General features: G+C 52.8%; 1 protein-coding gene across 1 annotated transcript; it reads left to right on the top strand.

Moving 5' to 3' along the window:
• Window positions 1-11,427: 11,427 nt before the first annotated feature.
• Window positions 11,428-13,984, top strand: HTR1A (5-hydroxytryptamine receptor 1A). The gene has a single exon (XM_085640732.1). It carries the CDS (start codon window positions 12,277-12,279, stop codon window positions 13,516-13,518), a length of 1,242 nt encoding a protein of 413 aa, XP_085496858.1. The 5' UTR covers window positions 11,428-12,276; the 3' UTR covers window positions 13,519-13,984.
• Window positions 13,985-14,186: the final 202 nt, after the last annotated feature.

The raw sequence follows: 14,186 nt of genomic DNA, 5'->3' as shown, positions 1-14,186 counted from the left end.
TTTGTTATTGCCTGTGCACTATGTCTTGTGTTAACCCTATTTTGTATTGTATTATTTAGCGTTTATGTTTCAGTTGTTTAAAATACGGTTCCCGCACCTGCACGGACGCAATGAAGCTTCTTTTTAATTCAGAGATCCCCATGGAACTGGCTAGACTAGAGAAATTTTCACAAACACTTAAAGAGCTCTTAAGTAAAGATCGAGCCAGGCTTACCGTAAGACCCTAAGCCCAAAGCCGTGAGCATAAACCAAGTATCCATGGGCCTCGATTTCTACTCTTGATATGGTTCTGAAATGTATAACATGAATTGAAATGATGTTGTTCTCTTTTAACGGTCAAAGAAGGATCTTGAAAATACATATTGCGCATGGTCTTTTGTAACAATTTGTATTAATTAAAACATTAAAATCACTTTACTCATTTTACTCACTGGTGGTGCAGGAGAGTGGTAAGGCCAGAATCTGTCATTAGCCTGCAAAGGCCAACATGATTGGTGGAAGAAGGAAGCAGCCAGACAAAAAGGACTGCACCAAACAATGTGTTTTTCTTTTGTGCATCAGCAAACAATGATTGTGCGTTGCTTCCATCATGTGAGTGCACGTCAACAAATTGCCCTTCCTCATTCACATTTTGCATTTGTGAGTGGGTGTTTAACCGCCGCATGTAACAAGTTTGTGTACAGATGCACAGTCTGTGCATTGTGAGTGTAGTCAGTGCATTTCCTAACCTATAGGGGTATGTTTCAAATAATGTACACTGCTATTGCTTTTTTCAAGGTACTAAACTGGTAGGAGGCAGAACATATTTCTGACAAAGAAGCCTATCAGGCGCATTTCTTAAGTATTTCTATATTCCAGGTGGTGTTAACGCCTCCCGCGCTCTTGAAACTTCAGAGTAGTGCTCATTGTCTCTCTCGGTTTGTCAGGCCTTTCGTTTTATTGTCTGCTTTTTTCTGGAAAAATAAGACGAATGGTTCACGTTTTACAAAGTGCCTGACACCTCAGTGAGCCAGTGCACTCGCATCCCTGGTATACCACACGGATGCACATTTTGGAGTCAGTCACTTGGGGCGCGACCACAAAGGATTCTGATTGATGCTCTTGTATGTCCTCCGTGGTGTTGCTTGGTCAGTGGATTATTTGTAGCTGGAGTATTGTAAGACTGGATTACCTATTGCTAGGAAGGCGGGATTCAGTTGAGATGCAACTCAATGCACAACAACACTATACCACAACATAAAACCAAATTACACTAGCATAACCCAGCATCGAAATAGCAATACGAGACCACGAGAAATCAAAGGCACAAAACCACAACAATAGAAGAGAATAATAAAACAGAATTCACCGACAGAACACAACAATAGGCCAACACAACACAAGAAAAATATCACATCACAGCATGAAAATAGCAATAGGGCATATACATTTACTAGTATAGTTTTGGGTTAAATTAGGTTAAATAATGTAATTCTGTTGCATTTCTATTGCGGTATGTTGTTTCATTGTTATTGTGTTGTGCTGTGTGGTGTGCTGGTGTGCTTTATTGTGATGTGCTGGTGCTGTGTCATGTTTGTGTGTGTTATTGCACTGTTGTCATTGTGCTGTTGTGTTCTGTTTTTTTGTTGGTATTGTTTTGTCGTGAAGTGTTCTGTTGTGATCCTGTACTGTTATTGTGCTGTCGTTTTCAGTGGTTCTGGGAGAGTAAAACTGCCTAACGCAAGCAAAGAAATTAAACGTCCACTTAATCAGTTCTCCTTGGCATTAGATCCATATTTGGGCGGTGGGTGAGTGGGTGGCATTGGGCCTCTCACATCCGTGGGCCCTGTGGTAATTGGGCCCTCAGGCCCTCATGTGTATAAATGACTGACACAGGACACCAAAGTACTGGTACAGCAAACTGGCCAGGAGCACGTGCGCTCGGCCCCTTTTATTGTCAGGGTCACCTGACTGGTGACGCCTGTGGTGGGTGGGTGTCCAGTGTGGGTTACATGTTAACTGGAACACTAGAACGTATCCAGCCGGATACTACATCCCTCCCAAACTTTAATGAAAGTTGAACCAAAATGAAGTCCGAACCTGTGGGAGAAAACGCACAAGTTACAAACACAACATTAATTGGCGAGCAGGACTTCCACGTAGTCTCTTTGCTGATGGTCAACTGCCGGCGAGGGTGTTCTGACAGCCGGGACCACTCTGTCTCCTTGGCACAATGTCCGAGTGCTCTATGGATGCGTGATTTGGGACTTACAACGTGGAAGTGCGCTTCACAGTCTCTTTCTTGTACCGCCGTCGGTGGAAGTGTGGGTGGAATGCTGGTGGACCCTCGTTATTCGACCTTCCGCTGTATGCCCTGGTAGAGGTGTTTCCTCCAACTAGTAGTTGTCTTCTTACAGGACTCCCCGGTGCAGGATATCCCTCTCACGGATACCCCTCTCTCGTGGGTGTCCCCTCTCACGGGACGACCCGGAGGCCCTTTTGTTGCCAGGCTTCCACTGGAACGGTTGACCGCGCCTTGTCGCTCCAATCGCGTTGGAGGAGTCGCTACGGGTCCTCTTTCCGTGTCCGAAGTTCCACCTAAAAGGGTGCTGTTGGCACTTGGTCCTTCGCGCTCTGCCTCCATTCTCCTAGGATCTCCAGAGCCAGCTTCGACAGTCCATCTCTCGTCTTGGGGATCCGCTGCCACCGGTGTCCCTGAGGCCTCTGCCCCTTGGATGTCCACGGTCCTGTTTCCGTGACGTCCCAGAGGTGGTTGTTACCAACGGACCGGCCTGCTCGTCTCTGTCATCCCCGGGTGACCTTCGGGTTAGCGCATCGACTTATACTCCCAGTGGGGCTGATGTTGTTTTCCAGGTACTGGGTCTGGGTGTCCATGCACCTTCTCACTCCCCTCTTCGGGTACTCCTTCTGGTGTGTGTGTTGATCTGTCACGCACACCTCTGTGCTCTTCTCCTTTCCTCTTCGGGTGTTCTCCTTCTGGTGTGTGCGTGTTGATCTGTTACGCACACCTCTGTGCTCTTCTCCTTTCCTCTTCGGGTGTTCTCCTTCTCCTTCCACTGCGACGTGATCCAGTCTTCCTGCCTTTTGCTCGTCCTTACCAGGCTTCCTCGTGTAGCGTGCACTCTACGCGTTTCCCTCTGGTCTTGTCCCGCCACTAGGACACTGTCTTCCTTTCGCTCTGTGACTGGACCAATCATCGCGACCTTCTGTCTCGTAGTTGCTTCTGATGTTGAGTGATGTTACTGGACCTCTTTTCCTACTCCTCCTGGTCTTCTTTGTGAACCTCTCATGGGGTCCTCTTCACTGACGTCCCTTCGGACTTCCTCTTCTCTTCAGCTCTGACCTCTTGGCAGGTCAGTGCACTCTCCGACCTCTTGTAGGTCTATATCCTCCTTACGACCAACTGGTGGTCAGTGTCGTCCTCCTTGCGACCATCGTGGTGGTCGGCAACCTTCGCACGACCATCTGGGTGGTCGGCAACCTTCGCGCGACCATCTGGGTGGTCGGCAACCTTCGCGCGACCATCTTGGGTGGTCGGCAACCTTCGCGCGACCATCTTGGGTGGTCGGCAACCTTCGCGCGACCATCTTGGGTGGTCGGCAACCTTCGCGAGGGGTGTTACGTCGTGTGATTACCTGTGTTTGCTGAATTGTTGAGTGCTGGTGCAAGCTTCTCTTCGTACCGTCGCGGTCCATCTTCAGAGTCACGTTGCTCCTTGCGCTGTGTGATTTCTTGATGTGGTGGCTTCTTGGCGCCACTGGGTGTACTTGCTGCGCGTTCCTCAACCTTCTTTGTCCCTGGAGCAGTGTCCGCTTTGATTGCTCGTCTTCGCCCTCGCCAGGTGCTGAGCTCCTGAATCTTCGTTCGCTTGGCTGGTGTTGCTCCTTTTTCTTACTATTGCAGCGACAACCTGTGGCCACTAGGTACCGCTGCGCTCTCACTCTGTCTCAGCTTCGTGCTTCTGGTGGTCTGCGCCACCGCTCCGTCGACCTGCTCCTGGTTACTCCTCTTGGCGCGCTCGTGTCTTCTTACTTCTTCCCTTCTTGGAGTTTCAGCACTCCTGGCGCGTTCCGGCACCTTGTCTCTTCATCCTCACAGGCAGTGTGACGGCTTGGCGCCACCGTGGCATGGCAGCTTTACTGCGCACTCGCTTTTTGCACCCCTGTAGATTCTTCTCTCTTTGTGCTCCAATCCGCCGGTCTCCTGTTGCTACTGGGTTTCCTTGGCTTGCTGTAGGCTTGTTTGCTTCTTTTCTTTTCTGCAGTACCAAAGGTGTCCACCAGATGGCAGGGTAGCGCCTTTCCAGGCACCGGCAGTCCTTCCCTCGTTCTGGGCCTGTGATCAACCGCTGGTGCTGTGCTTCGGTGCAGCTTTGAAGCTGGGCTCAGGGCAATTCACTCCTGCGCTTGCTCGCCGGCCCTGCGGTGGACTCATCGGCCAGAGCAGCTTCCCCCCGTGCTCATGGCCACGCCTCGCGGCCTCCTTAGTTTCTGGGCAGGACAGGGATGCCACATGCTGCTGCCTGCCCTACGGACGAAGAAACACACCACCGTGAGCCCCGTAAGTTTTCACTATTTTGTGTTTACTGTCATTTCTTTACGGGCCAGGCAGGCCTCGAGCTCATCGCACTTATTTAATTAATTAGCGCTCCGTTCTGGGGCACTTCGCGCTTCACAGCGCTTCTTCTATACTCGCGCTTCGATGCGCCTTTGATCTGTCCTGCCCCCGCAGCAGGCCTCCTCATTTCTCGAGCCCTGCGGGGGTTGCCAGTGCCGCTCTCCTCCGGCCGTGGGCCGGGTGCTGCTTTGCTCTGTTCACCGGCGGTGAGGTGCCTTCCCTTCGTTTACTGTTTAAATCCTTCCCGCCCCCGCAGCAGGCCTTTCAGCTTCCCGGGCAGCGCGGGGGGGGGGGGGTGGGGGAGAAAGAAGAGGTTCGCTGGTGCTTGGGGCGGACCTGTCCTCAACGGCTCCCTGTTCATCGGACGGCCAGCACTCGGCCTCGTCCTTGCGGGGGGGACAGCTGATTTAACCTTCTCCACCCGCTGCCGCCAGCTCACTGGTAACGCACCGCGCGGGGTGGGGAAGGTCCGGGCTCCACTGGGGGAAGACAGTCTCTTGTTTCTCCCCACGCCAGGCTCTCATTGCGGGTGGGCTCCGCTTGTGCCAGGGCTTATGCAAGGCAGTGGCAGCTGCGTGCTACGGCGCTCTGGCTTCACTTCCCACGCTTGCAGCTCACCTTCGACCGGCGGCCTTCGTCTTCACGCGGGTGGGCTCCGCTTAGCTCACACTTCCCCGCAGGGGCACCGCAGCAGGCTCGACGGGGTCGGGGTGGGCACCCGACTTCCTCTCGCAGGGGTCACAGCATCGCGGCCGATGCGGGTGGGCTCCGCTCGGCTTGCAGTAGTCCCCCACGGCCCTTCCACGCGGGGACCGATGTCAGCGGGCGCATGAGGTGCGGAGTGGGCTCCCGTTCACCTCGCTTTCTCCCTGGGGCACTTGGCACGCCCGCAGGCCTTCGCGACAGCTGGCGCCTTCCTCGCAGGGGGGGGTGCCGATGCGACGCGGCAGCTCTCCTCCCCTCACTCGGTTTCCACGGCCTCATACTTCCCCCACCAGGACCGGGGGAGGCGAGGCCACCGCACACGTGGGATAGGACCCACTCGTCGCCATTGTGGTAATTGGGCCCTCAGGCCCTCATGTGTATAAATGACTGACACAGGACACCAAAGTACTGGTACAGCAAACTGGCCAGGAGCACGTGCGCTCGGCCCCTTTTATTGTCAGGGTCACCTGACTGGTGACGCCTGTGGTGGGTGGGTGTCCAGTGTGGGTTACATGTTAACTGGAACACTAGAACGTATCCAGCCGGATACTACAGGCCCCTTTGTGGCCCCACAGGTTGCACTAATTGTAACATATTTATTCCTATTTGTACTCGCACGCAGCCTCTCCGTTTTCGAGAGAAAAAACCCAGAAACCTGATTTGTATATATTTTCCTTAGATTACGACGTATTTCTCGGGTCCAGCTCCTGACTAGTGCCGGGCTCACTTTTTTCAAGGTATAGAACCTACGGAACACGTTGTTTTGTTACGTTGCTCTCTTGTTTTGTGATGCTAAACTGTGCTGTTGTGTTGTGTTTTTGGCAGTGTTGTTGTTTGGGGGTATAGCTTTCATTAGAAAGCAGACAAAAGTAACATTGTCCATTTGAATTCCGGTCCATTTCTGCATTTTCCATGGATTCACTCAGCCTTTTATGCCACAGACCAGGCTTTAAAATAGCGCTTCCTGAGCTCACTTTACGTCATGATGAGGCACTCTGTGGCTGACGCTCTCCTCTTCTCGTGTCAGACGCTCTTTTCCTGCAGTAGGTCAGGCCAGGCTTTTCTTGATGCCAGAAAAGATGCAGAAGGCGGGTACAAGGAGAAAAGTAGATACATCCCGAATAAAGTCATTGAAAAGCTGAAGCCAAAATTAAATTCCGAAGCTATGTTAAAAAATGGCGTAGCTCACAGAGAGGCCACCCGGAGAACTGCCAAGCGGGGCAGGTGACACGAGCTGATTTAAAAGCACTGTACCGTCCGTGATCGAGGTTTTGGGTGCGGGGTGGGGGGGGGGGGGTGAAGGACGACGACACGTGCGTGTTCTGAGCTGATGTAAAAGCACTAAACCGTCGGAGGTGGTAACTGGAGCGAGAGCAGGATTCAGAAGCAGCAGCGGGATGTGAATGGGCGGGGGGTGGGGGGAGTGGCATTGGTGGAGGGGGGGGGGGGACGTTCCACCCCAGTATGGGCTGTCATTAAGCCTCCATTTTCAAGAGTTACTTTTGGAAATTAAATGTTTATTTACAATATGGAATGCCCCACGGGCACATTACACAGACAGTGAATGCCGTCGTGCTACAAACTTGCTAAAGAGATAGTAAAAACAATAACTTAATACTAGCGACGTCATACTTGTCGGCACGGTTTGGTGACGCAGGCAGTGGCAAAAAGTCGATGCTGTTAATCTTTATGTAAGAAAGGTCGCGCATGACCCAGCCCGTGTGTGCCCAGTACAAGCACGGCCCTCTTGGTGAGCCATAGCTGCTCCGACCACTGAGGTCACCTCACACCAGCGCGTGCCAGCACTGCACGTCTGTGTTTACTCACGCATACCCTGGCTGCCTAGGGCCAAATAACCTACATACTTCTTAGTAAATGTTTTAGGGGGGCGGCACACAGACATAACGAGGCGTCTTCGAGACTCGTTTATCAAAATAAATCGTTCAATTTATTTGCAGCATTGATTACTGAACGCAGCGAGGTTAGACGGCTGCTACACTCCTAAACGTGCAGGTCGCGTGCATCAGTGTGGCCGGCCTCGCGCCTGAACCTCAGAGCAGAGCAGCAGCTCCGAGGCTCGGGCATGCAGTGTAATGCAACCATTCTCTGAATCTCAATCATCTAAGGCAGACGAGGCACACCTCATCCTGGTTTTACACATTACGTTGTTTGAGGTAAACATATTTACAACAGTGCATGCATGTACTTACTTCAAATCTGCAGGTAGTGTGTTTGTCTCGCAATTCTTCTCCGCCCCGTCGTACCAGCTCATCGTCTAGCGAAAATCCGTCTATATCCATCCAAACCCAGCATTAGAACATTTCATCCATCCGTCCATCCATTCATCAAACTTAGCCTCCAACCCACTTATCGTCGGACAGCCTGTGCCTGCTTGAATATCTGGATAGGTGGATACATGGGCAATCTGACCACCCAGTCAATGGATAGGTTCAAAGACAGAGAGAGAGATGGTTCTAGATACTGGGCCGAGTGAAGAGCAGGGGAGGGAGAAGCAGAGGGTAGTAGGAGAGTGAAAACTACAGCGCCACTATTCACTCCAACCCACCCGTACAGAGGCCATGGTAGGTAGGTAGGTAGGCAGATAGGTAGGTAGGCAGATTGAGCGATCGATAACAGACCCAGAGAATACAGCAGAAGATATATGTTAGGGTAGAGGTGAGTGAGGGGAGAGATAGGGACATGACGGACCTCAAGAACTTCAGACCTATCACCCTCCTACCCTTCCCAGCCAAGGTCATCGAGAAGGCCATTAATGCCCAACTCTCCACATTCATGGAAGTGAGCCACCTCCCAATCCAATCCAGCTTCTGAAGCAACCACAGCACGGAGACCGCACTCATCACTGCCACTGACACATATGCTCCCTCCTAGACTGGGGTGAGATCCCAGCTCTCATCCTACTTGACCTATCGCCCACCTTTGACACTGTCTCCCACTGCACCCTAATCACGAGACTCCACGATGCCGACATCCACGACAAGGCACTCAACTGGATCCACTCCTTCCTCACCGGCCGGACTCAGTGATTCCGACTAACCCCGTTCTTCTCAGAACCTATAGAGGTCAGTGCGGGATGCCCCAGGGCTCCTCCCTGAGTTCTAGCCTCTACAACGTCTACATGGCTTACCTCGCATCTATTGTCAAAAGCCACAGACTCAACATCGTCTCCTATGCCGATAACACCCAGCCGATTCCCTACCTCACCAATGAACCCACAACCGCCAGAACCAACTTCCACATCAGAATGAAGGGATTAAGTATTCCTCTTGGGACTCTCCCCTTCAGCCTGGGATGACTCTTGGTGACCAGCCTCTTTGGGACCCCTTCCCACCCTGATGGACCATGCTCGCAAACTTGGCATCATACTGGACTCATCGCTCACAATGAACCGTCAAATCAATGCAGTTTCCTCAGCCTGCTTCCACACGCTCCACCTACTTTGAAAGACATTCAAATAGATGCCCATAGATTCCAGAAAGACGGTTACCCATGCACTCATCACCAGCAGACTCGACTACGGCAACTCGCTCTACAGTGGTGTCACCCAGAAACAGCTCAAGAAACTACAGAACATCCAAAACGCCACAGCCACATCATGAAACACCTCCGACAACTCCACAGGCTCCCAGTCAACAGGAGAATCACATTCAAGCTCCTCACACAAGCCTACAAAGCTCTCCAGGACAAAGGGACAGCATACCTGAATCACCACCTCACATTCCACATACCTACCTGCCAGATAACTCCTTTCTGCCCAACTCACCCTAGCCTTTGTCCCCAGGATCCACAAGACCAGAACTAGTGGAAGTACATTCTTCTATCTCGCTGCCAAGACCTGAAACACCCTGCCCCTTCACCTCAGGCAATCTGCGTTGCTGACCTAATTCAGGGAAGATCTCAAGACCTGGCTCTTCGAATGATCCGACACCCATAGGGACCAGCAGCCCCCCGCCTCAGGGCCGTGAGACTCACATGAGTGAGTAGCAGCGCTTTACAAGCCCCTGATTGATTGATTGACACGTAGCTGTAGGCAAGGAAGGGAGCACGCGAAAGGGAAGGTAGGCACAAAGTCCATTGTTCGAGTGTGCGACTACTGCCACAGTGATTATAACTGTGAGTACTCCTGCAACTCTTTGATTAAATATTAATCAAATGCACAAAGTTTAGTTCATTTGATGTTAATATCCATGGCGCCAAGTTTATTCTTGAAATTGCTGCCTAGGTGTAACGCCGTAAGAAAGCTGACAGCCTCACGCAATCAGCTCCACAGCCAAACCTCTGTTAAACATGAGTGTATATTGCAGTAGCGGCTGGCACGGATCAGGGGTGGTAAGACGGGCGGGCGTAAAGATAAATAAAAGAAAACTTGCCTCCTCGTGTCTCTCTGCATTGTCCCTCGTTGTCATCCCGCTGCTTCAGCTGAAGAGGAAGCAGACAGACTCCCCTGGCCAATCTCAACGTGGGCACTCAGATGCGGAATGGGGGCCTGGGCACGTCTCCACGCAGGATGTAATGCAGCCTGCATGGAGAACATGCAAAGTGCTCATGACTGTTTGGCCGACCCAAGAGGGCCGGTCAAATATTCATGCGCACTTTACAGAGTGCCACCACTCCTTCCCCTGCTCTGAGAGAAGAGCAGCCCCACCCGCAAAAATACAGAAACAAATAAAATGATAATAAAGTCCAGTTATAGTCATTTTATTTTTCCTTCATTTTCACTGCTAAAAGCAGTGGGGCGTCACTCCTGCGCCTCGGCAGAGGAGCCCCCACTTCATGTTGCCATTTTCATGTACGCACAACACTGGATACCAATAGGTTACCGAAACCCTGTTTTCACGCTTTAAAGGTAATACAAGTAGTGAGTTTATACATTCAGTCTGGTTTATCAGCCAGTGTCTGTAAACATGAAATAGCCTCATAGGTCTAGTCCACAATTATCCCTATTACGCAAACTGGAGGCAATGCAAATTTGCATATAGTTGTTATTTGGCACCATATTAAATATTTCACGGCTGTTCTCATTTGCTTGGTTTCATTTTCTTGTGGTTAGTGTTGTTTTGCACCAGGGAATTCGGTTATTCGCACTTTGTCCGCACAAACGAAATGCGGGGATTGATTTTGCTCTATGGCACGCCACTGAGTGCAGCAAAAATGAAATGGAGAAATATGTCATGCTTTACTATATCACTGAATAGCACCTTAGTGCAAATGAATACGTTTCCGGGTAGTGTAGGCAATCCCACCTCAAGTGCTGTGTGATGTGACATAGGATCTTTCACATAAGATGTAAAATGACACCGCTGGAAAAGAGCAGCCGTGTTTTTTTTCTTCTAAGAACTTGCAGCGAGGGTTCCAAGTTGCTTCCAAGGATGAGAATATGACGTGTTGGCTTTTAGCAAAAAAGCGCGCTTTGACCTATAGGTGGCGCCAAACGACCTCGCAGCGTGGAGCTGTCTCTGGTGCTGGAATAGAAGCTGTCGAGAGTGCAATACCCAGCCTGCTGTCATGAGCTGAACACGGGACATGGCTCAACAGGGCGCCAAACACGGATGTTGGTTTCGAATTGGGCGTCGGTGTGCAGTGCTGTGGATACCGGCAGCTGGGATGGAGAGAGTAGAGTGTACATTTTTTTAAACTGCCGTTTTTTGTGAGGTTTTCAAAAATGTAATTATGCTTAGCCCCTCACCCTCGCGCACACCAAAGTGAACAAGTTATATACTCCTGGCTGCACATCGCATTATGCAGCCTGTTCCCGTGCTTCTAGCGAAGCGAGGCTGCTTAGGTTGAAGTGTTAAAGGCAATAAGAGGGCAGAGCGATTCCTGGGCAGGACAGGCTACTTCAGCCAGAAAAAGAGAGTGGGGGTAGCAATCCGACGTCCTTTCCTCGTTTCGAAGCCTTGATCTTTGAAAGCTCCGGTGTTGCAGCACGAGATCTCCTTCTAATCTAGGACACGATACATACGGCCTCAGCTGGTTACGTTAGTGGGCGGAGGGGGAGGGGCTCGCGGTGTCCCCCACGAGCAGTGCGCGGGAGCCACCGACGCGCTTCTCAGTGCACAGGCTGCGCTCTGATGGAGTGGGCGCCCAGGAGCACGAGTGGATGGCAGTGTTCGCAGCCCCGCCCGCTCAGCTGATGGAAACAGCCAGGACACGATGGCACTCTGGCCCGGGCATCCGAGACCACCTTCCCTGAGCTGCAGCGAGCTGCTGGTTGTAGGGGGGTGAGAGCGCACCCCTGCCTTGCGAGTCTGGGGTTCCAGCAGTGGGAGCCAGAGTAGGCGCTTCACAAGAGGCATGTCCAAGAGGAGCAAGTGGGACAGACGACCCTCTGTCCCGCTGAACAAGACTCGACAAGTTGGGCGCTTCCTGGACACTCCACGACACTATATTGAGTGGTGGGCTTGCATACCACGTGCACCAGGGTGTCCTGCTGGCCAAGAGTACGAGAGCGAGCGCCCAACCACACCGAACAACTGATCAGCCGTCAGCGAGTCTGTCCAGCAGCGAGTCGAGCGGGGCGGCCCTCTGGACTGTGCACCACTCTCCCCAGCCGGGCAGCTGGCGCTGGAGAGGGACGCTCAAGTGTCATTGCTGCTTTTCTGAAAGCGTGTGGGTGGAGGGGCAGCCCAGCACCCATTCGTCTGGGTGCGGGGGAGGAGGGAGACTTCTGACAGGCCATCTGTCCTGCTGGCCAGGCCCACCAGTGGTACCTCCACCGCCGACCACCCCTGGGCAAGCGGTGCTCCATATTGCAGCCCAAGTCACCTCTCTCCCCCGCCCAACAATCTGCACCCTCGCTTGCAACACCATGGACCTTCTAAGGAAAGGGAAACACCGGCTCGAGGTCTCAGCTTCTACCATTTGACGGCCCGTGCTCACCTTCCTCCACTTTCGGTGCCCTCCCGCCCTCCCGCGCGCCCGGCCCCGAACGGGATGGATGTCTTCAACAACACTACCTCGGCCAACTACTCTGTGGGGCATGGGAACGGGACTGCGGTGGAAGAGGTGGCCCTCAGCTACCAGATCATCGCCTCCTTGCTGTTGGGCTCCCTCATCGTGTGCGCTATCATCGGCAACGCCTGCGTGGTCTCAGCCATCGCCCTGGAGCGATCCCTCCAGAACGTGGCCAACTACCTGATCGGCTCCCTGGCGGCCACCGACCTGATGGTGTCCGTGCTCGTGCTGCCCCTGGCCGCCCTCTACGAGGTGCTGAAGAAGTGGACTCTGGGCCAGGTGATCTGCGACATCTTCATTTCCCTGGATGTCCTGTGCTGTACCTCGTCCATCCTGCACCTGTGCGCCATCGCTCTGGACAGGTATTGGGCCATCACCGACCCCATAGACTATGTCAACAAGCGGACTCCAAGGCGCGCGGCCATCCTCATTAGCCTGACCTGGATGATCGGCTTCTCCATCTCCATCCCACCCATGCTGGGCTGGAGGACCCCCGAGGACCGCTCGGACCCTGACCACTGTAAGATTAGCGAGGATCCCGGCTACACTATCTACTCCACTTTCGGCGCTTTCTACATCCCTCTGATCCTGATGCTGGTCCTGTACGGGAAGATTTTCAAAGCAGCCCGATTCCGGATTCGCAAGACCGTCAAGAAGCCGGAGAAGAAGAAAGTGGCGGACACCAGCCTGGCGGTCTCCCCGGCCCCCGTGCACAAGAAGAGCAACGGGGAGTCCGGAAAGAGCTGGAAGCGCAGCGTGGAGCCCAAGCCCAGCTCATGCGTGAACGGAGCCGTGCGCCATGGGGAGGACGGGGCGGCCCTGGAGATCATCGAGGTGCACCACTGTAACAACTCCAAGAACCACCTGCCCCTGCCCGACCACGCCAACAGCGCCCCCGTGGCCCCCTGCCCCGCCAAGAGGACGGAGAAGAGCGCCGAGGCGGCCAAGCGCAAGGTGGCCCTGGCACGCGAGCGCAAGACTGTCAAGACGCTGGGCATCATCATGGGCACGTTCATCCTCTGCTGGCTGCCCTTCTTCATCGTGGCCCTGGTGCTGCCGTTCTGTGGCGACCGGTGCCACATGCCCGAGTTGTTGGGGTCTGTCATTAACTGGCTCGGCTACTCCAACTCCCTGCTCAACCCCATCATATACGCTTATTTCAATAAGGATTTTCAAAGTGCGTTTAAGAAGATATTGAAGTGCACGTTCAGCAGACAGTGACGAGCCCCGCTGTGTACAGCCCCACCCCCACATCTCCCCAGACCTGGCTGCAGTCAAGGCCTCGTGCCCCCTTGGCAGCCCCGGCCGCAGCTCATGCACTCAGACACGTGTGTGGGACTGTACTCGGACCGTGTACCATGGGGCTGGTTTCTAAGACGAGCATTTGGGAACATGCCAGTCTGATGCAGCCTCCTGAGCGGGCTGAGAGCGCGAAACGGTCACTTCCGGGACCGCTGATAACATATTTAGCAAAAAGACTTGTATTTTTAGGACACCTAGCTGTGCGTTTCTGAGAACGAAATGAGACTGGCCTCTGGGCGTACACGCGACATACTGTGCAAAGGCGTTTTTTTTATTTATTTCAGTTGTCTTTATTTTGGGCTAGAGGTGAGGTGTGCAACTCTTTGCCTGTGAACGCTGTGAGCCACGGTTTCTACCTGGATAGTAGCATAAGCAAAAATAAACCACCCTATGCATATTCATGCCTGGTTACAATTCATTACTGAAGTCAGACCGACAGGAGATGCCCCATAGTAAGTACAGAGGTGACCGCGCTGCTTGGTAATCTTTGCTTAGTGCGCGTGACACAATATGTTTGTTCCTTCTATTGCGCGGTAAGGGGGTGTGTTTAGAAAATAGACTTTTACTGGTTGCCAGGCGCCCCGCTT

Source organism: Triturus cristatus, chromosome 2_1 (genome assembly GCF_964204655.1).
Source record: "Triturus cristatus chromosome 2_1, aTriCri1.1, whole genome shotgun sequence".
Taxonomy (NCBI): Eukaryota; Metazoa; Chordata; class Amphibia; order Caudata; family Salamandridae; genus Triturus; species Triturus cristatus.
Note: the sequence above shows the minus strand (reverse complement) of the source record. Positions and strands in the feature narration are given on the sequence as shown.

Bases quoted from the DNA above. Each gene is read 5' to 3' on its own strand.
- HTR1A (XM_085640732.1), top strand. From the start codon at position 12,277: ATGGATGTCTTCAACAACACTACCTCGGCCAACTACTCTGTGGGGCAT.